The 22331-nt window shown below is 40.4% G+C and overlaps 3 protein-coding genes across 8 annotated transcripts in view; 2 read left to right on the forward strand and 1 right to left on the reverse strand.

Annotated features, from left to right (window-relative positions):
- On the reverse strand, positions 1-8544 carry LOC116392290 (uncharacterized). Of its 4 annotated transcripts, XM_031863735.1 has the most exons (4): positions 6151-7586; positions 3626-3775; positions 2908-3057; positions 1-2627 (listed from the first exon to the last, which is right to left on the reverse strand). In XM_031863735.1, exons 3-4 carry the CDS (start codon positions 3053-3055, stop codon positions 1498-1500), a joined length of 1278 nt encoding a protein of 425 aa, XP_031719595.1. In that variant the 5' UTR covers positions 3056-3057; positions 3626-3775; positions 6151-7586; the 3' UTR covers positions 1-1497. The 4 variants fall into 4 exon arrangements, with proteins under 4 accessions (XP_031719595.1, XP_031719766.1, XP_031719683.1 ...); XM_031863906.1 differs by lacking the exons at positions 3626-3775; positions 6151-7586 and adding an exon at positions 8424-8544; XM_031863823.1 differs by lacking the exon at positions 3626-3775.
- znf362a (zinc finger protein 362a) lies at positions 3219-16979 on the forward strand. Of its 2 annotated transcripts, none has more exons than XM_031863519.1 (9): positions 3219-5898; positions 9341-9404; positions 10827-11034; positions 12179-12304; positions 12642-12963; positions 13840-14064; positions 15572-15650; positions 15766-15924; positions 16016-16979. In XM_031863519.1, the coding sequence occupies exons 2-9, from the start codon at positions 9342-9344 to the stop codon at positions 16133-16135; spliced, it is 1302 nt and encodes a 433-aa protein (XP_031719379.1). In that variant the 5' UTR covers positions 3219-5898; position 9341; the 3' UTR covers positions 16136-16979. The 2 variants fall into 2 exon arrangements, with proteins under 2 accessions (XP_031719379.1, XP_031719288.1); XM_031863428.1 differs by having other exon boundaries at positions 3220-5898; positions 10794-11034.
- A 4417-nt stretch (positions 16980-21396) lies between these two features.
- The window catches only part of LOC116382912 (N-acetyllactosaminide alpha-1,3-galactosyltransferase-like), a 9015-nt gene continuing 8080 nt past the window's right edge, over positions 21397-22331 (forward strand). Inside the window, exon 1 of one of the 2 annotated variants that reach the window (XM_031846358.1) lies at positions 21397-22014. The gene's annotated coding sequence lies outside the window, so the exon portion shown is untranslated. The remainder of the gene's footprint in view (positions 22015-22331) is intronic. The other variant, XM_031846364.1, reaches the window with a different exon arrangement.

The raw sequence follows: 22331 nt of genomic DNA on the forward strand, positions 1-22331 counted from the left end.
AAGCTCGTCTATCAAACATTTAGGGAGCTTCAAGGTCTGAGGTCTTAGTCGCTCTGAGTTGCACCAGAGTGCCCTCTGGTGTTGACATCTGTGTGTCCCTGCTCGCCTGAAGCTACACAAACCTGTCAGCTCAGGCTCGATGAGTCCTACGTGGTGCGAGTACAAGGCTTGTCGTGCCACGTTGAGATTCTCCACGAGATACCTCTTTGTTTCATTTACAGGGAACAGCCGAGAGTTACATGAGAAGTTGATTGTCTGGATCCAGACCTTTGAATCGGTACCGATCCACCCAGACAAGCTAGCAGAGAGGAAGTCACTAACCACAGAGTAAAAACAAGCTCTTTTATACGGATTAAACAAAAGATTGAACAGAAACAACACACACAACATGTTTATCAGTGAGCTGTGCTGGTAGGCTTGTTTATTTCATGTTACCAGTTGTTATGCTATGCTAAGCTAAACGACTGCTGGCTGTAACTTCAGCTTTATGTTTATGATATTAGATTATTATATATTAGCGTTACAATATGAGATCAGAAAGACTGTAGCAATGAGTAAGCAACATGTTGCTGTTGCTGTTGCTGGCTAAGATGCAACTCGTTCTAACTACTTAGTACTTTATATACATTTATGTAGTTAAACATTAGGTTCTCAGTATATGGTCTGTGTTGTTAGGGTTCCTCCCCCTAAAGGATCACAAGATGGTGGTCGTGATAAGATTATTTCCGGTTCTTTAATCTTTCTGAAATATTGGATAGTTTGAATTATTCTGGCCCTGAAATGGGTATTTAAATCTCTCTTTGGTGAAACTGTTAATGTCAACTCCTAAGCTTAAAAGTAAATAAATACAGTGGAGTAAAAAGTCAAACATTTCTACCTGGAGCAGAAAATGGAAACACTAAAAAAAAAAAAAAAAGAGTAGCCTGCATGTGCCTAACAATTGTACTTAAAGTGCATTACTTGACTAAATGACCGTTGAGGAGTACAATCCTTTGAAACAAGCTGATTTAAGAACAAAGACACAACTACAAAGAAGAAGAACAGAACCTGTGGCACACACTCAAGTCACTCTGTGTTTATTTATATTGCTGTATGTGGGGTTTGTGTGATGCAGCATCATATTACCACTTTGAAAACACCCTTTTCCCCTGGATTAGTCTTATTTACTTTGGTGAAGCTCGTTCTATAACCCCTTGAGTAATGACAAAACCGCTGCATATCTTGAGGCTCTGAACAATAAAAACAGGCCTTCCAGCCCTGTTTCTGTCTAGTGTCTTACCACCAAGCACGCCTCAACCTGCCTCCTCGGCACCTTTCAGCGGTTTCCTCATATTATCCTTCACATGTGAATAGCTGCTCGGAAATGCTTATTTACACTCTATTCAAGCCAGTGTTGACAGGTAGACCTGCCATCTGCACATATGCAATATTAATCTGGTGATCCTGTTGCATTTGACCTCCAATCAGCGTCCACTTTTGCCTCTCACTAGTCTGGTTTTATACAAGTGTTTCATTGTGAGTGGTGTCTGCATTGCTTGTGCTTGCTGCAAGTGAAACGAAAGATTTGATACACAGCTCCAGCAGAGTCTCTACAGTCCTGATCAGAAGAATGTTCACACTGAGGTTTAAAGGCAGCACAAAGATGGAGAGCACAGCCACAACCCCTATCATTACATTCACCCCCGGGCAGGGAAAACCCCCCCGTCGCCAGCCTCTTTGGCTCCTGTTTTGTGCGTCCACGTCCTCCGTGATAAATGTCAACGGTATACATTTCTTCGTCCGTTCATGCTCCTGTCCTCTTCTCTCTGCAGACAAACATTCAGGGGTGATGAGAACAAAGTCTCCATGGTGATGTGCCGACATCTGCACGCTGTTCCAGGAATAAGCTCTGTGAACACTGCAGCTGCTCTCTGTTTTCCCTGGGTCAACACACTGTGCTGGCTCTGACTCGGGCGTCCCAGGGTTCGGAGGCTTGGAGGGCCCAGACAGTGCTGGAGCGAGGTCATGCCAGCAACTGTCGCCGTTATTGTTAACTCCCTGTTTCTCTTTGTGTGTCCTTGCCATCTGTGCAGGGGCCCGGTGTTGACGGTGCAGACCTGTGCTCATGGTCAGGAGGAACAGGAGGAGGGAGAGGAAGGCCATGCCCCAGCAGGGATTCACAGTGCTAGACATGGGGCTGAACAGGTTGGGCAAGCATGTGATGAGGGTGTTGGTCGTGAGCCAACAGGCAGCAGCCCACGCTTCCTCGCGCTTCCAATGCCACCTGACATTGAGGGCGACGACGACCCACACTGACAGGCAGCAGAGGTAGCTGACAGCGTGATGAGACAACCCCTTTTCTTTGTTTTTGTTGTCTTTGCTGTCCTCCTCCTCTTCAGCAGTTACCTCCCCAACAGAACAACCTTGTCCATCAGAGCCCGCTGTCTGACTCACTGCCCTGTGAGCGACATCAGAGTGAGGCACCAGCAGTCTGGTCAGAGTCTCCACTGCAACCAGAGGCGTGGTCAGAAGCAACACCGCACCGTATGTGTGGCTGATAAAGATCAGGAAGCGCAGGGCAACAACATCAACTAGTGGGGTCAGCTCAGTTAGCCAGGATTCAGAGATGCAAAGGAAACTCAGAAACACTGTGGGAGGAAAGGAAGATAAAGTCTAAGTGATTTGATTGAATTAGACCACAACCAGGTACATTTGGAAAGGTGGTGAAGTAGCTTGACTAGTTAAATACATTTAAAAAACGTAGACAGATGTGTAAAATGTGTAAAAACTGAAATAATTTAACAGTCTAAAATGACATCCTGTTTACAATCTTTTAAAAGGTGGTGTGGGTGAAGCTGTCGGGGTACGTTAGCTTCTGGACCAGAGCACGGTGGTGACCAGTACACCTGGTCACGTGCTGATTCTCACCTGCGACCAGGAAGTCGGTGAAGACCAGGAGGCAGCAGCAGCAGAAGCTGACGAGACTGTACGAGGCAGCCAGTGAGGGCAGGAAGAGGAGACTGCAGGCCAGTTTGCACACACACAACACTGCTGCTTCTTCCAACACGCCATCCATGGCTGCAACAAGACAACACATACGTCAACGTATCGAAAAACTGGTTTTCTTTTTGCCTCGGGGTGGAGGAGCTCGGGAATGTCTGGTACTCTGCTGTCAGTTAACCCCTCACCAATGTTTATATATATATATATATATATATATATATATATATAGAATATGTTCCACTGTCAGTGAATCTTTCTGGCCCGTGGTAGCAGATCAATATTTTTGTTGTTTACATTAGTAGTGAACCCTGGACCAGACAGCTGTTTACACTCAATCAGAAATCAAGAAACTCAGGACTAAGTACAGCTGTCAAAATGATATTTGAATTGATTTCAAAAGTGATATTCCACACCAGCAATGAATAAACAAATGCCATGAAACTCCTCAGTAATGTGACCACACACATGCAAATTTACAGACAGACTGGCAATAAGTCAGCCACCTGACCGTGGTACTGAACAGACTGGTTCTGTAAATACTACATTATCTCCTATCCCATGGTTACAGTATGACATTTCAAACTCTGTGACCGAAAACTATGAATCTACGTCAACAACTGCTGTGAGATTCACGGGTTCTTACCTGGACTCACAGGACCCTTCAGAGCAGCATGTCAATGTGAGCTTCAAATGTTTTATCTGTTCCCTTCACCTCCCCCTTCTGCTCCGCCCTCATGGGGATAATGACCTCCTCCTCTCCTCTCTCCCCCCCGTGCTCCCTGCTGCACCTGGCCTGTGCGGAGGTGAGAGAACATGTGCGACTCAGAGGGTGTGGCCCTGTTTGTACAGACAAGAAAACCCCTCTGACAACTAACTAAGAGTGAGAGATGCAAATTATGTGTGTGTTCAAATGAACTCGTTGACACCCGTGAAGGGTGTCCCATATAAAAGATGTTTTCAGTTTCACTGAGAATACAAACATTCCTGTGTTACACCCTCCTTGATCAAACTACAGTATGTATACACACATGCAGGGTGTTTCTTCAGATTAGACTGTACTGTAGATCACACAACACATAACAATGTGATATATTTGTGCTTTTAAATACTTCATTTTAACCTCAGACTCTATTAAAATGCTGCTCCCCATGAGTTGTGAATCATAAATGATGATTGGTTATGTTTAACCAACAGAGGAGAGTTGCATTGTACATGATGTACAGTATCTATAAGGTTCTCCTGAAAAAAACTGCCTCATTATCTGTTCTCCGATTACAATCAAATGCCAACCTCATGTTCAAACTGACCCTGGAAAGAGACTGGTTTGAAACACGATGCTTCCCACAGAAGGAGATATGAAACAACATTCAAGTTCAAAACCTCTTTTATGACAGGAGGTTGTGCAGAGTGGAGTCAGATTAAGCTCATTTGTTGTCAAAACAGAAAACAAATTTGTTTTTGAAGATCTCAACAACTGCTTCTTCTGTACATGATTACGTTTCTTTAAACTGGAAGTGAAAAATGATCTGAAGTATTTTAATTCAGTATATAGAAGGGGTGAAATGTAAACTGCTTGTATTTAGTGTTAGCGTATGTTAGATCCACAGGTTGGTACTGAGGGTTCTGCAGAAGTTTGGCACAGTCCTACTTCTCTAATTATGCTATTTTGTATCCTCAGTCTGACTCATGTCAAAGATATGAGATGGAGTCCTGTGGAGTTTGCATTTCCTATGAATATGTAAACATACATTTAAATGTGTGTGACTTTGTACACAAAATGAGGATGCAGGTAAGAAAGCAGCCATGTGTGTAGGGTTAAACAGTGACAAAATGTGGCCTCCTTACGTATACATGACAATAGCAGGGTCTGTTTTTTTTGCTGACATTCACATTTTAAATGAAATCTATTTAAGAAAGTGTTAATTCAAACTATTACCATTTAGGAGGGTAGTGTTTGCGGTGATGTCAACTTGCATTTCCAATAAACATTAGGCAGCAAACACATACATAACTTGAAATAAAGATGCAGGAGCACTCCGGTTGGAGCTTTGTAATATTTTGTACATCCTTATTAATACAAAATATTACATACAATAAAACTCAGCAGCACTACAAAAACCACAGCCTCTAAATTGAATGTTTAATCAAATTATTTAGAATTCAAGAAAATGTCAAAGTGCCTGGCCTAATAATTCGATTGTGAGAGTTGTTGTTTTTTCCCTACCTGAGCACCATGTGTTAGGTAACGTCTAATTTCACATGTTCAGTGTTTGCTCATCATTTATTTTTCCTCATACTATCAACCAACACGATCACCACCAGCTGAAGCTCTCTGGTTTGTGCCAGCAGTGCCATCTCCTGCTGAGCTAAGCACAGAGCATATTAGCAGCCTGTCATGCTGCTGCTGAGCGGATTACACTTCACATTTACTGTACATGACATCCAAGGCCTTGGACAGACAGAGACTGACAGCTGGCTTTTATACAACGATGCAACCAATTATTCTCATGATGGACTTCGACTACTGCCGCTCTGTCTTTAGTGTACAGCCTTATCTGCTGTTGTTTGAGACTAGTATTAGTGATGATGCACGTGAGAGAAAGTCCGCCTCGCACATGCAATAATATGTTGACACCACAAATGCCACTGTGCAGGAAAAACCATGTTAATTGCGAACTGCACGCGCGTACGCACGGTTCTATCCGACGCGACCACAACATCTGCAAGGAAAAGCCACCGTTTAAATTAGCGACCAGAAAATGGGTTAAAAAAACGGTGTTTCAGCTCCGTGTGTATAGAAGCCTGCAGCACCCAGAAGTGAACAGCAGGCGACCCGGAAGGTTTGAAGTCCGACCCAGAGCGAGCAGAAAGAAGAGTCTAATCCTTTATAAAATATCCCTTCCCTCGCTGGTTCAGGTATGTTGGCCGCCCGATGCAAATAATCTGCCTCCTTTCTTTGCTCTTTTCTCTCCCGCACGAGCTCTCTCCTCGCGTCGCCTCGTCACCGTTTCTGTTTAAGTCATGCAAAAGTTGCATGTAAAAAAAAAGGAGCATTTTGTAGCGCAGAGATGCTAAAAGACAGATTTGTTTCCTTCTGTCGTGGGAGAAAGAGAAAAGGCTTTCACTACGCGCCAGTATTAACATCGACATTTAGGTTTTATGGCTCACCAGCTGCAGAGCATTCAGCGAGGGCATGATGATTGTTGTAGGAAGTGTCAGGCTTCTTTTTTTTTTTTTTTCACCCCTTCCTCGAGCCGGGCTATTCAAACCTGAATCAAAGTAAACAATCATTCGTACGCTTAATGCAAATACGCCACATCCCGACGCATCGCACGAGCGTTGCATGACACGGGGAGAATTATCTCCTTATAATATTCGGATCTGCAGAATATGGCGTCCAGTGGTTATAAAAATAAGACAGGGCTGCCATTTTTGTTTTCCTTTTGTCTGAATTTTTTTAATAAACTGTCTGAGAATGTGGGAGAGGCGGCGGACAGCGCGAGGCGCTGCGGAGGATCGTTTCTCTCCGGAGGAGATGCTGCTCGTCTCAAGCGGCTCAGCCTGCAACATTTAAACGTTTACATTTCGTTTCTTTTGCTTTTGAACAGAGGAATAATTCAGCACAGCAAACAGCACCGACAAGTTAACCCTAACTTTAGTTTTAGAGGTGGTCGAGCGGCAGGCTAATGATCCCGTATCGTGTTTTATTACACTCAAGCTGAAATATAGTTTTCTGTCTGCAAAGACGTGCTACCTGCACGTCATTGTGTTAACACTTGACCCACCGTCTGTAGGAGTATTATAGCCCCCACATGTCAGAGAGCACGGATCCTCTGCTTATGAAAGAATACTAATAGTTATTACAGAATTAACCGCGTGTAGCCTAAGTGGGTTTAGTATCACTTAAGTGTCACGTTCTAATAGCCTCTATAAGGGCTTATAAGTTGTAACAAATGGTTTTATTATTAATAAGTGCTTTATAGATCAGTTCTAATTATTGATAAGATATTTTGAGTTGCCTCTTAGTAATATTTATCTTTCAAGTTAGATATTAATGCAGCTAAACCTGTTGGCAATTTATTAATAAATGATCATGGATTTTGCACTTTTTAAAAGGCCATCATGTCTCCAGTTATAAATGTCAATACGTTATTAATAAAGGGGTTTTAAGCCATCCGGTCTGCAATTGTGTGCTTATATAAGTGATGGATTTGGATCCTGAGAAAGTTTTCACAACCTGACAACACAACATTTGTTCTAAATGGCTTAATTGATCTTTAAAACAATTAATTATTAGCCATCAGTTATAAATTGCAACCTTTCAGAAAGGGTGGCTTCTAAGAAAAGACCATTTCTTTCACAGTGCACCATATTAATTGCTTTTTCAATGATATAACTTAAGTAAAAGGGGAACAAAACTTTGATGTTGTTCAATATGAAAGAGCAGCAGAGTCCAGTCCACAGAAAAACAAGCATTAACTGTCATGATAGTGAATTAGTAGTTTTCAAGCAAATATCTCAAACAATTACCAGTTCCAGCTTCTTAAATGTGAGAATGTGATGCTTTTCTGTGTCATATATTATAATAAACAGACCATTGTTTGTTTTTAGACTGGTCAACACCTTGTGACCTTGGAAATTATATTGGCCATCTTTCACTATTTTCTGACATTTCATTGCCAAAACAAATAACCTATTTATTATGAAAGTAATGTACAGATCATGAATGTATTTATTTATTTTACAATATATTGAGCTCCTCTCTAATGCACCTGCTTCCAAAATACTGGAAGAAAGCCTCCATGTTTTTTTCCTACCTGCTGGAAAAACTTCAAACCCTGTTACATGAAGGCATAAACATTTCAGCCGTATCAGCTGCACCGTAGGCAAAAATCTAAACTATTCTGGCAAAAGTGGCACAAGTAGTACTAAAGTGATGCAGTGTAGACCTGTCCGTGGTTGATTGGATTCTATGTGAATCATGTCTTTTTAGAAAGTGACACAAAGTCCAGCAGCCGTCAAACTCCTGAGCCTGCTCCCTCGAGGCAGAAAGCCTCCAGGAAGTGAACCTGATCCCCGCTGGCATCATTACAGAAATATTTTGTGGGGTTTACTGTACGCTCGTACCCCTGAACGTCTCATTTTTGTTTCTCTTGGCTCGCGTAGACGGACTGTGTTATGCCTCTGCTAAGCCAAACAGACTTAGGAATGGTGAAGAGTGCCAAAGCACGCAATGCAAAATGTTCTAAAAAAGAAACTTCATACGAGGTTGAGAAGAGAAGCTATAGAAAGGTTTCTGCCCACCTGGCCTGACACAGTGTGGAAAAGAAGCCTTGTGCCTAATTGCAACCCATAGACATCAAATATTCTCATTTTAAAGAGAATACGTCATGCTCTTAATTTGCCATAAAAAAAGAGAAAACAATTACTATGTCACTTACAAATCAGTGTGGTTTCTGTGCGGCATCTTCATTTTAGTTATTCCATTCTCTGTTACTGACCTCTTAGCTTCTGACTACGTCATTCAGGTCTCACTGTACTCTGAGGGGAGACCGGTTTCCCATCAGACTCGTGGGCCCCCCGTGTCGAGGTGGAGACGGACAGTATAAGATTAGGATCAGAGCCACATCGCTTTTAAAGTTTCTGTTTTCTCTGATAACCGTTTTTGGAGAGTTTCCAAACTAGCAGTTGTAATCATGTGAGAGCCTATCTGTCAGGCAGCATAACCATCTCAAAGTGTTGTGGTCGGAAGTCCTAAGAAAAAGCTGCATCACTTAAACGTCCTCCTTTGGCAACAGAAACATCCTCTCTGATGAAGCACCGTGTAAAGACACAAAGTCTCCTCTTGCACTTTTGAGAAAGGAGGAGAACTAATACAGAATGTCTTCGAAGATACGCCATCACGAGACTGGGATAAGTTATCTCAAATTATCACGTCAAACAGTCAGCTGCTGCTTGGGTGGAGAGCTCCCGTCACAAGTTTTAACCACTACTTTTGGACACTAACACTAGATCTTCACATTTATTTATGTTATTAAGGGGGCAGGTTTTAGGAATATGTTACAGTGGTTCCCAACCTGAAATAAAAAAAATATACATCGGAGGGGTCGCAAGATGAGTCAAAGTTTCCTCTAATCTCTAACTTTTTTTGTGTAAATTACGATTCTGAATATTGAGAAGGAAAAAAAAAATCACTCACCTATTTAACCCGAGTCACAATTAAACAATGCCGCGTTCAAGAAGGGCCAAACTAAAAAGGTTGAGAAGCATTGTACATAACTACGATCATGTACTTGTTACACTGATGGACGGAGAAGCTTTCCTCCCCTTGTTTATGATGCTTGTGTATTTATTTCAGGATGGCTGAACCTCGCTTTAACAATGCCTATTTTTGGTCCCCGCCTCCCAACATGCCCGGCCAGGTGAGTGACTCTGGTATTCACACTAATTCATGCACACGTTAACCTTAAGCAGTGAAGATCATTGTAGTGTAACTTTACTGTGTAAATGTTCGCTGTTGTTGTTTTTTCTAACAATGTCTTTATTGATACATATATACGTGTGTGTGTGTGTATATATATATATATATATATGTATATACAGTTGTGTGAAACAGTGTTTGCCCCCTTCCTGATTTCTTATTTTTTTGCATGTTTGTCACACTTAAATGTTTCAGATCATCAAACAAATTTAAATATTAGACAAAGATAACACAAGTAAACACAAAATGCAGTTTTTAAATGAAGGTTTTTATTATTAAGGGGGAAAAAAAATCCAAACCTACATGGCCCTGTGTGAAAAAGTGATTGCCCCCTAAACCTAATAACTGGTTGGGCCACCCTTAGCAGCAACAACTGTAATCAAGCATTTGCGATAACTGGCAATGAGTCTTTTACAGCGCTGTAGAGGAATTTTGGCCCACTCATCTTTGCAGAATTGTTGTAATTCAGCCACATTGGAGGGTTTTCGAGCATGAACCGCCTTTTTAAGGTCATGCCACAGCATCTCAATCGGATTCAGGTCGGGACTTTGACTAGGCCACTCCAAAGTCATTTTGTGTATGTATATATATATATGTGTATGTGTATATATATATATATATGTGTATGTATGTATGTATGTATGTTTGTATCTATACACAAAAATACAGGACATCTCCAGTACACAATCCTCCCAACAACCCACCTCAAAAAGAAGTATTGGTTGAGGATAGCAATAGGGTTTATGTACATCTTATATTAATCTATATTAAGCTAAGCTAACTGGTAGCTGGGTCTTGCCACACAGTTAGCGTACAGGCCTGAAATCTTCTCATCAAAATGTCAGTAAAACACTAACAAGCGCATTTGTCAAAGTGGCAAACTATTCCTTTAAAGCAGTGGTTCCCAACCTGAGGTTCAGGACTCCCCAAGGGGTCTCAAGGTTAATTTGAGGGGTCACCAGATGATTCAATATATTCAAACAATCTGTCAAAGAAAATTGTTTCTTGTTTCTTCTTACTTTTCTCTAAATTAAGCTTTTTCCCCTGTGAAATACATGATGCTATCTATTCTGGTCTCCAAAAAATCCCTCAAATTATAGTAATCAAAAAAGACTCCCTAAAGCTGGTAACAAATAAACATTGCTTCATTTTAAGAAGTCTCAAGACAGAAAGTTTGGGAGCCACTGGTTTAATATGGTGTTTAATTGGAAGGATGTTTTTGGGTACAATGTCACGTATCAGCCTCTAGAGGGAACCATCGCCTCATAAAGTGACACTGACTGAACTGATGACTGTTCTCTTTTCACAAATGTTGTTTCCTGGCTGTCAGCTGGATAACCTAGTCTTGATCAATAAAATCAAGGAGCAGCTGATGGCAGAGAAGATCCGACCGCAACATCTGCCCGCTGCCTCAGCCCCTTCCCAACAGCCCTTACTGGCTCCCCAAATCCAGGGGGATGGCGGCCAGCACGCTATGTCGAAAAGTCACCAGATGCCGGTTCTCCACAGCCACAGCCCATCTCAGCCTGATATCGCCCTGCACGCCCGCCCCGCCTCCAGCTCAGTCACAGGTACTTCCTGTCCTCACTTTTTAGCAGTGGTGGAGGAAGTATTCAGATACTTTACTTAAGTAAATTTACTTAAGTAAAATTTACTTATTTTAACAGTGTGGTATATTAGTACATTAAGGTACTAATACCACACTGTTAAAATACTCCACGACAGCTAAAGGTTCTGCATTCATAACCTTGCCTAAGTAAAAGTATGTAGGTATTATCAGCAGAATGTACTTAAGGTATCAAAAGTAAAAGTACTCATTTTGCCGTAAAATTATATATTACTATTATATATGTTTTTGTTTTCATTCGTACTACTGTTGCATTAAAGATAATGTTGTATTTTACTGCTTTAGATGTTTTAATTCCTTTATTTACAGTTGGGTAGTTTAATCTACAGCAATGCATCATATTCTATCAGATCGTATTTGTGTGGCGTCGCTGTCCTGTAAGAACCACGTATCTCTTAAAGAGTCAACTTTCATAAAGTCAGATCAACAGCCCTGTTTTTAGCTTTGTGACGATGCCTTTTCCAGCTGATCCCAGAGGGCTTTGAAATAGTTTATTTAGCTCAAGAAGTAGAACAATTGTCTCAGCACATTAAGGTACACTTTATCCTTCAGTTTATCGTACACATTCAAGTTCAAAATCACAAAAGTGAGTGTGAAAATGTCAGATAAAGTAAAAGCACCACATTTGCAACAAAAATATTTGCCTCTGAGATGTTGTGGAGTAGCGGTGTATTTTTCCACTTGCTGACCAAGAACCACAACGTGTCCGGCCCTTTGCTGCTTGTCAAGGGGAAATCATGGCTAATGAACTCAATCATGTACTCATCATGCACTACACGAAAGGTTGTTGTCGTGCTGCCTTAATGTTGTTGTTGTAGAGTGAATGTACTGTCTTGTGATTGTAAATTAGCTTATAACTAACTCTGATACAACTAAGAAACTGCACTGTCCCTGTCAAATTAATGAATTTATTAAAACAATAAGGAAGGATAAGACTGTTTGTTGTACGAGTGTTGCTGTACGATGACCTAAATGAAATGGATGTGCCTTTATACCAGCTGTAAATTGTTGGCATTTGATCAGGATGATGAAAGATTTATGCGTTTTGTAAATGTGAACTTTCCTGCATTTTTCTTTTTTTTTACCAGGTCGTATTCTGGGGGATGTAAACTTGAATCTGGACGATAAGGCAGCTATAAAAGCCAGAGGATTATGGGAAGACTGGCACCTCCGTCAACTTATAGACTATCCCTCCAGGACGAACCACGTCTCAGGTAGCCACAGTTTGTCCGGTTGGTACTCTCTGTCGCTGTAGAAACAAGGAAGCAAAGAATGTTGTCCTGCTCAGGTCTGCGATTTGTAGGGTTAATTCATCATTAGCTCTAGAAATAATGTTGGGAAATTATGACTTCTCTGTGCTGTACGTATATGTAGGAGGTAGACTAAGACTAAATGACTTTAGCCTAAAGTTGCTACACAGGAGAGTGATATTACTATAGCCTTACTAACCATCCTAAAATATGTCCATTTGATATCTCTGTTAGTTAGCAGCTGTTTGTCCATGTTGCTACAGTTTGCATGGCTGACTCTCCTCACCTTTGCATTCAACAGGTGTGGCGCTGGCATCCAGAACAGGCAACCTGAACACTTCAGAGATCATCAGCCCCACTACACCCACCTTGAGCAACCACAACCGGCTCGGTGGAGCCCCCACACCTCACCTCATCTCAGGTTTGGCCTGCTGCCACGGCATGGAGCACGGGAAAAACAACGGGGGCCTCGTGGGACTCCTCGGCCCTCCTCCAAAGGAGGAACGAGGGCGTAAGAGGATCAAAGCAGAGAATGGGTCGTCTCTTTTGGTGGTCCCCTACCCAATCCTGGCCTCAGGCAACGAATGTGTCACCATCACTACCAAACCAGGAAAAACCTACAGGTAAGAAAGGACTTTTTCTAAAGATAGAGCAGAGATAACCGAGGTGCAGTGCATCTGACTCATGGCTCACAGTTGTTTTCAGATAATTAGCAGTCCAGTAGATACAGCAGGTTTCAAGTCTCCCGTTACTCCTAAAAATGGAGGAAATATAGTGATTATTGATTATTTCTACGATATAGAAAAAAAGGAATACAATTTAAACTGAATGTCCACCAGATTGGAGAATTGTCTTGGCTCACCAAAACATAGAAGCAGCCCCAGAACTGGTAATATAAAACAAGTAGGGTAACAGAACACAGTACACTAGTGAACAATATTAAGACCATTCCTAAAAGAAAACGTAGAGTATTAATACACAAAATAAAATACAGCAGACAGACTCAGTTAGCAACTAAACATAGTGGAGCATTTAGCAGCTTAAGAGACAGATAGTTCCATATGAAAGAGCTGAAAGACACCAAAAACCGAGCGAAAAGATATTGGACTTACATTCGCCAGTCGGACACAAACAGTCCCCAAATGAATGCTAATGTTGCTCTGTATCTGTTGGATGTGTAAATAAGCAACCGTTTGCCATATCAACTTTAACGGGGATGATCTGTCAGCGTGATGTCTTACAGCTTGTTTCTGCTGGAATCTGTCATTTCTGTCAAGTAAAGAGAAAAGCATTAGCATGAAAAGTAAAAGTACTCACCATGCTATACAGTACATTACATTGCAGTATTATGCAGTGGATTAATATGAGCTGATCATGTGTTTTGTATATAAAATATTAAGCTGCAGTGTAACTAGTATCTATAGATGTATGTATGCTTGAGTCTCTGTGCGTGTCCTTTACATGTGTTCTCTATCTGTGTCGCTGTGTCCTCGATACAGGTGTAAAATGTGTCCGCTGACCTTCTTCTCCAAGTCCGACATGCAGATCCACTCCAAAACGCACACGGAGGCAAAGGCTCACAAGTGTCCTCACTGCACTAAGTCCTTTGCGAACGCATCGTACCTGGCCCAGCACCTGCGCATACACCTGGGCATTAAGCCTTACCGCTGCTCCTACTGCGAGAAATGTTTTCGCCAACTCTCCCATCTGCAGCAACACACCAGGTCTGATCTCATCACAGCATGTCCATTGCATTTTCTTTTTGTCATATTATTGCTTTTATGAGCATAAATGTATTCTGTTGTGCAGCATCAATCCTGCTAAATAACATATATATATATATATATATATATATATATATATATGTAATGTTCTGTTTCCTAATGAGCAGTGAAATAGTAAGCTGTGGTGTCATATGATTGTAGGCAAAATGCTTCATGTATCATACTTGGGGGGTGATTTGTTCATTAAATCACAGATTATAAACTTTAGTAGGCTTTAAAATGTAAACTTTCCTGCAGGGTTGGGCAAGTATCAGAGGTATAAATTGTGTTGCTCAAAGAGGGTAAGTTGATGGCAGAAGGTTCCTTTTATTTGAGGTCAGTTCACCCAAATCACTTCCCTCTGATGACTATAGCGTAGCCATAGAGATGTTTTAGAGAAGTTCCTCAGCTTTAACTGTGAATAGCTTTCCTTGAAACTCTTTTGCTTAAGATATAGTTTCTATGAAAACTGCTCACAGTGTGTGACCTGGGATTTATCCCCCAGAAAACACTGATTCTGAAGAAGACAGTGTCACATTTACCCTTCTAATGAGCTTCATAGTAAAAGGTTTAAAATAAATAAAATAAGAATTTTACTTTTTGTAAAGACTTCATTGAAAAAACTGACCACATTTTCTTTGACTTTTTATATTCAAATGTGTTTTTGGGAAATTTCTCGATTTAACAGAGACAATGTTGTCATTAGTGTCTGTACAGTAAACAGTAGAATTGACTACAACTTAGGTTTAGTCGGGACATTCTCTATTCATAAAGTCAGATGTGCAAAAACAATTCCTTTATCTATGATCTTTGAAAAATACATTAGTGACACGTTCCGCTGAAGAGCTAATCACTAATTGCATTAACTGTGTGTCACACAATGTTTGAAGGATAGGTACACCATTGTTCAATGTCAGCAACTGCTGCAAAACAATTTCCCTCTTGATAAATAAAGTCTTTTCTCAGATAAACTTCAGAGAGCTGAGGATTTTGTCCCCTGCATCACTTACACTGGAAGAGCAGTAGGGATTAATCTTTTCATGGCCAGTATGAACAAGAGAAATGATTACAGCAAGAAAACAAAGGCAATATGGGCAATTGCCTGCCATTTAACGACAACTCGGCGGTAATGATAAGACAAACATTGCAAACTTATCCTTTGAAGTAAAAAAGAAAAGACGATAATGCTGTTAGCAGCACCAACAAAATAGTAGAGTTCTCAGAAATGATTGAGTCACGCATGTCTACTAGAAGTGAGAAAATGTAATCTGGAAGTTGATGGGATTTTTTGTGATTTGGTGAACTGACCCTTTAAAATACCGTTACCTTGTAGTAGGAACTGTTGTTTCAGGTTGCTGTCTCCAGTGTTGTCAGTTAGGGAGGAGCACGCAGTGTAGAAGAGCTACAGAGGTGCCGTTGTCTACTCTGCGATGGAAATCTAATATTTGCATCATTGTGCCTATTTCAGAATCCACACAGGCGATCGGCCATACAAATGCCTCCACCCAGGATGTGAAAAAGCTTTTACGCAGCTGTCTAATCTGCAGGTAATCAACTGTTTTCCTAGGCCACCTGTTTAACTAGCCCCATTCCCCACAGCTTAAACTGTGAGGCAAGGTGAAGGTGACCTATTTCCACTATGTTTTTCCTCCCCTGCTGAAGTCTCACCAGAGGCAGCACAACAAAGACAAGCCCTTCAAATGTTCCAACTGCTACCGTGCCTATTCAGACTCTTCCTCGCTGCAGATCCACATGTCTGCACACGCCATTAAAAATGCCAAGGCCTACTGCTGCAGCATGTGCGGCAGGGCGTACACGTCGGTGAGTTGGAAATCCAAGTAACGTTTTTAAATCTGAGCTGACTGCAGCGGCCATGTCAAAAAAGTGTTGTCTTTGTCTTGTTTTTTTCCAGGAGACATACCTTGTAAAACACATGTCCAAACACACTATGGTGGAACATGTGGTGTCCCATCACTCCCCCCAGCACAGGACAGAGTCTCCCACCATCCCTATACGGATCTCCCTCATCTGAGCTCCTCACCCCGTCTCTTGCCCTCCCATCAGAGACGATTCCTGTGATATCTGCGCTCCTCTTATGAACTTTGAACCCGTTAACGGGTTCCAAAAATGTGCCAGATTGTACAAGTATCTTGTGAAGAGGTGCTCTTTTAATGAGTGTATCCTCCTTTCCTTTCTTGCTGACCAGATAGTATTATCGGGGACATCCAAAGATGACTTCTCAGCACTTTCAGGCCAGGAAATGACAGGCCTAAAAATGTCGTTTCCTATGTGACTACACGGGGGGGGAGTATTGCTCCAGGCAGCTACAGTACATAAAAAATCTTTTTCAACTTTTTGTGTAATAACAAGATAACATTGTCTTTTTTGATATGGTCCATTACTTTCTTTATTCAAGTATTTGCAAATAAAAATATATTTGCATCAGAAAGAGTCTTCCATTAGCTGAGTGGCCAAGTCAGCATAAAGGAGAATGCTTATATAATGCGTATTCATGTATATCTTGCCACTTGTTATGTCAGTGTTTGCAATGTTTCACCAATCACACGGCCATAACATTTTCATTACAGTATTTTTTACCCTGGCGCCAACACAGTCATGACGTGTGACTGATAATTAGACGAATCAATATATTTTCTTTTAGTTTGTGTTCAAATGTTCTGAAAATAGACTCAAGGCAGTCCTCAGGTTTCTTCTGTTCACGTTGAATCAGTGCTGACGGTCTCCTAAAATACTGTTGAATAAGAAGGAACAAAGGAATCACACAAACCAAGCAAAAACAACTGAATTGAAACTTTAATTGATGAGATGAATGTGAGCGCTTCTGCTCAGAGTAAATCAAAAATGTGTTATTAACAGTCAAAAAAAAACTAAAAATATGATAATTTAAATGAATTTATCGTGCCAGATTCACCACGATATGAAAGATGACTGTGTTAATATTAAATTGAATCATGCACTCAGTGCTTTTGTCCACTTTGGGTGAGCAAATAAATAAATGTAGTGGCAAGACTGAAATGTTACACCACACAGACAGATGTGTTACTTTCCTGGAAAACATTAATAATGAGGTCCATCTTTTTGGTTTCCAGCCATAATGTGCAACTGAAGCATCACACTTCTTTGCCATTGTTTTATGGAGGAAAATGTTGACATTTTATATGCATTTAAGCCTTAATTTGTTACAACTCTACGCTGTTGTTTTATCACTTTACATTTGCTTTTATTTCATAGCATGATATATACTGTAAATAAACTGTATTAACTGTCAACCTGTTTTTATAATAAATAACTATAATTACAAGTAATGGTGAAAAGCTTGATGTGTTCTTTGATTGTAAAGTGATTGTACTGCAAAACAAGTGAAACGGTATAACAAGATAAAGGATGCTCTTTCAGCATGTCTTCTTAATGCTGATGAATCGTATATGACCCTTTCTATAGTGCCACAGGTGTTGGGTTACTCTTTTCACTCCACATTGAATGCTAAGTTACACATACTCTACCACTGAAACAGACAAGTGTAATGTTTCAGTTGGCAGTTAAGTACCAGTGAAAGAGGAAGGAAGTGTCTGTGCGAAGCGATAACTTGTGATAAACAAACTGCACTTCACATGAAGCCACATATGCGAGATAAAACGTATTCTGGTGCAGATTCAGTTGAGGGAGTACAAACGGCAACGACTACAACTTCCACAGACTTTATCTTGTAAGGTCTGGAGCCTCTTAAGTGTCGTGGAATACAAGGTGGCCTGAAAAAGTTACACAAAACAGAAATCGGCGTTTTGAAATAAAACATGTTTGTCATTTAGTTGAACACAGTGGAGCATTTAGCAGTTACAGAGACACATTTTTCTCAGGAGTTGGTAGAGAACGAGGTAAAAGCGAGTGAATATTAAATACTGAATACTCTCCGTGAATGTATCTAGGTACATTTACTCAAGAACTGTGCTTCATTACAATTTCAAGATACTTATACTGTACTTGAGTATTTTGAGTTGTACCAAAAAGATATTTCCCCTTTTAACTTCTCAGCTCTTTGAAGCTCAAAGGGGTAAAACCCTCCAATGTTTCCCAAAAAACAATGATTAGAGAAAAGTCTAAGAGCAATAACGACAAATTTCGTTATTTGTACTTCACTAATCATCTCAGGACCACTCAGGTTTATGACAAATACCTCTGTACACTGACTATAAACCCCAAACAGGAAGGTGGGTGAAACCAAGGCTTAAATGAGCAATATACAACATTCAGCCGATCAATATAGCAGCAAACAACTATTTGCTATGTAAAAGTATAGTGGAGTAATGTCCACCTGAGCAGAGAAGGAAGTCGCCTTTCATGTTAACTGTGTCTACGGAACCTGCACATATTGGTGAATTAGGATTAGGATCTATGCAAAGATTAAAAAAAACTGTATATGACCACACTTACAAATTAGCACAGACCAAATGAAAATAAAAGAAGTAAAAAAACAATGGCTTAAAATACTATTAAGTAACCTCATTTGTTATTTGCATCCTATTTAATGATTTGTTCATCTTTTATCTGTTTTTATATCTTTGTATCTTACTTTGTAGCTTGTTTTTGAAAAGTGCTGTATACATTAAGTTATCAATAATCTCATTATTATTACATGTCACTTTGGATGTTTGAGGTCATTTCCTGCAAATTGTACCTTACGTCAGTGCAAACCATTCTGTGGCATTTCCTTTCCCTTAAAGTGTTTTTTTTTGTCTATCAAAACACCATACATCATACCATTAGCTGCCATTTGATATGAAAGTCAATTAGCAGACTCTTAAAACTTCAGTTGTGTGTTCCAGCACAGTAATGTTATTGTTCTGAGGCAACATAGTGCAGGCTTTTCAACTCCATCTGCACTCTAATGCATTACCATGGAAAACAATCAATAATTAATAATACCAATGTAGACCTGATGCTTATTGTCTGCTAATTGATATTTATACAATCTGGAGAAAAAAAGAAGAAGAAAAAAGGTTAGCAGGAATATAATATATATACGTAAATAAATAGTAGTTGGGGGACTAAAACTTGCAAGAAATACTGGTGTAATCCTTTAACATGCAAACAATTGCCAGGCTAGTGGTGGATCCTTTCTTTGCAGTAGAAGCACCAATAGAACAAAGTACTATCAGCTAAATGTACCAAAAGTGCTCATTCTGCAGCAGAAAGGCCCATGTTACTGAAACACTATTCTACATGGCATTGTCAGATTATTAATATTGATGCATCAATGTAATAGTAAGCAGCATTTTACTGTTGTGGCTGCTGGAGGTGGAGCTATAGTTCTGACTCATTCTATATACAGTCAGTTGGTTTAGTCCAGTGTTTCCCAATCTAGGGGTGTGGCCCTTCAAAGGGTCACAAGACAAATAGGAGTTATAGTATTGATAGATAGATAGATAGATAGATAGATAGATAGATAGACAGATAGATAGATAGATAGATAGATAGATAGATAGATAGATAGATAGACTTAATTTTTTATTTCAGACTCAGGGTCCAGAGAGACAAATACATAAAAAGACAGACCCAAACAATAAAAGTACATAGGCCTAGTAATGCCTTACAAAGAGACAGCTGTACCAATGTCGCCACAGCTGGGACTGGTAGTGTGTGGTGCTAAACCTTATGTTGGTTATGTCAACTATGATCTAATTTTCAGAGTCATTAAGTCGACAAATGAATTTATACATGAGATTTCTTAAAACAGTTTGGAAAGTATTGACTCCTGCAGCCACAAACATTTCACTGGCACTACTCCATCTCGGTCTCTTTAACAGTATTCTCATGGCGTCATTATAAGCTACTTGAAGTCTCTGTAAGCTCTTCTTTTAGTAGTTTGACCACAAGTGTGCAGTGTAGAGTGGTGTACAATATGCTCTGAACAGAGACATCTTCACTCCCTTCTGTACACATACCAAACTTGCGTGAGAGACTGTTTGCTTGTGCATACATCCTACGTCATTGCCTAGAAATGTTTTACTTCATCACAGACACGAAGATTGTTATCAGACAATTTGAAGTCGGGGAAGTTAAGACATTTGTTATCTTTAGTTCCACAGTTCAAGATAGCACTCTTACTGGCGTTGTATTTGAAGTCATGTTCCACACCACACACAGTACATATAGTGAGGAGCTGCTGAAGACCAGCGCCAGGTGGACTAAAGATCACCAGATCATCTGCATACATGATATGATTAACCAGAGTATTTCCAATCATGCTCCCAGTATTACAAGCTTTCAATTGCTTGGACAGATCATCAATATATAGATTAAACAGAACTGGGGACAAAATTCCCCCTTGTCGGACACCATTGCTAACCCGAAATGGGGCTGAGACACTTTCCCCAATTTTACATGCATAGTCTGGTGCGCATACCAGTAAGCCAGAATTCTCACAATGTATGTGGGGACACCTCTTTGGCTCAGTTTGAAAAACAACTTACTATGTCTGTTCCTGAAATTCCATCTTCAGTGCATGGTAAAGATGGTAAAGATGTTTTCCAAAAATCAACAATGTTGTTGCTCAGCAGTTTCTTGGCCATGGAATCAGCCCTCATGGTTTGATCATTTTTTGCAAATGAAGTGAATGGCATACTTATATCTAGCATTGGTGAGCTTCTTGTAAGCACTGGCCCTTGTCTGGGTCTACCAGCTATAGCCCATGATTTGAAAGCGTCACAGGCTTCAGCACGATACTCAGCTACATACTCGTTCCAACCAGGTTTGACGTTATGGGTCTTATTTCTATGCTTGTAGCAGGGCTTACTGTCTTTATACAGAGCACTTACTCTATCATTGTACATGAGTATGATTAATAGGGTACGAAAGAAGAAAAAACGAATACACAGATAACAGGAATTGTTCACTGATTCAGTGTTCACATGAGTAAAGATCTCTTGGGGCTACACAAAGCAAACACACCCAGGGGTATTAGTAACTTCACGTGACCTCAGGCATACCTCACAACAGATATAGATGCTTCACTATTTGTTCAGAGTTTTCTGATTCTGCAGTTTGTTGTCATTCCTTTGTGTAATCATTCACAGAAAAAGATTATTAAATTAAATTAAATGAATAAAGTATCTACCTATCTAAACTCATTATCAATATGAGAATTATCACCACTCCGATGTTGTCACAAACAGCTCCATGTGATGAAATAATGACAACGCAAGCCACCTGATGGGCGTGTTTAGTTTGTGGTAATCAGTACCATGTGTAGAGGACGTTTCGTAATGGATCCATACATTTAAAAAAAAAACAGAACCGTCAACGCGCGCAGTTTATTCATCTGGCGAGGAGTGTTTCTGTCCTCCTGAGCTCGCACAGTTTTGCTTCTCATGTGTGTTGACAGTCAATTATCTGGGTTGGAAATCTAAGGGTTGTTTTTGTCTCGGTGCCATTTTAAACTGGATTACCTCTTAATTAATAATTTACAATCTGATTGTTTCCCTTTTTATTTTGTTGTTGAGAGATTTACATCCGCCGGGTCCTTCCTCTTTTTATTAAGAGCGATTTCGACACTCGGTGAACTTCTGTATACGCAAAGATAATACAAATTTAGGGTGTCTGTGGGCGCATTAACACGCGATGACTGTGGAGCGGCCAATTCACCAGTGCACAGGTTGGCCAAAGGACACACCTGTGTGACGTTAAGGCGGATGAAGAGCGGAGTGAATTTAACGTACGCCAGACGATACCTTTTGTACAGAGAGTATACCTTTCCACTTTTCACCTGAGGACGCACAACGTTGCTGTGCAGTGTGCCACGTCGTGAGGGACACAACAGGTTGAATCTTGTCCTGTAAATATTTTTTGGACGACTTATGGATGTGTACGCGTGACAGCGACTCACGGCTTAAGGTATCAACACTTTTTTTTTTTTTTTTTAAATGTCTGTTAGAAAATGTAGTATTTTGTGTTTACTGTGTTCAGTGGACAATATATGTTGGTTTACTTAAACGTGTTCAGTTCATGTCGGTTAATTTGCAAGGACTTTATGAGAAGGTTTTAGTCTGATTGTTGGATGCTACTTTACTTCCGGAAACTGCAACAAATAATAATTAACTCAGCCAGAGATTCTTAAGAGTTTAAACAACTTATCATACCATCATAATCTTCATGAGACACGTCTAGGATTAAGCCCAGGGTAAACACACACACACACACACACACACACA

The sequence above is a fragment of the Anarrhichthys ocellatus genome, unplaced genomic scaffold, assembly GCF_004355925.1.
Source record: "Anarrhichthys ocellatus isolate YVR2014 unplaced genomic scaffold, GSC_Weel_1.0 scaffold1, whole genome shotgun sequence".
In the NCBI taxonomy this organism is placed as follows: Eukaryota; Metazoa; Chordata; class Actinopteri; order Perciformes; family Anarhichadidae; genus Anarrhichthys; species Anarrhichthys ocellatus.

What these genes read in the sequence shown, in the direction of transcription:
- LOC116392290 (XM_031863650.1), bottom strand. Translation starts at nt 3,076, where the DNA reads ATGTGTTGTCTTGTTGCAGCCATGGATGGCGTGTTGGAAGAAGCAGCA. An exon ending in CACCGACTTCCTGGTCGCAG is followed by an intron (nt 2,628 to 2,907) that starts GTGAGAATCAGC and finishes TTCCTCCCACAG; the next exon opens with TGTTTCTGAGTTTCCTTTGC.
- znf362a (XM_031863428.1), top strand. Translation starts at nt 9,342, where the DNA reads ATGGCTGAACCTCGCTTTAACAATGCCTATTTTTGGTCCCCGCCTCCC. An exon ending in CATCTGCAGCAACACACCAG is followed by an intron (nt 14,065 to 15,571) that starts GTCTGATCTCAT and finishes TGCCTATTTCAG; the next exon opens with AATCCACACAGGCGATCGGC. An exon ending in CGCAGCTGTCTAATCTGCAG is followed by an intron (nt 15,651 to 15,765) that starts GTAATCAACTGT and finishes CCCCTGCTGAAG; the next exon opens with TCTCACCAGAGGCAGCACAA.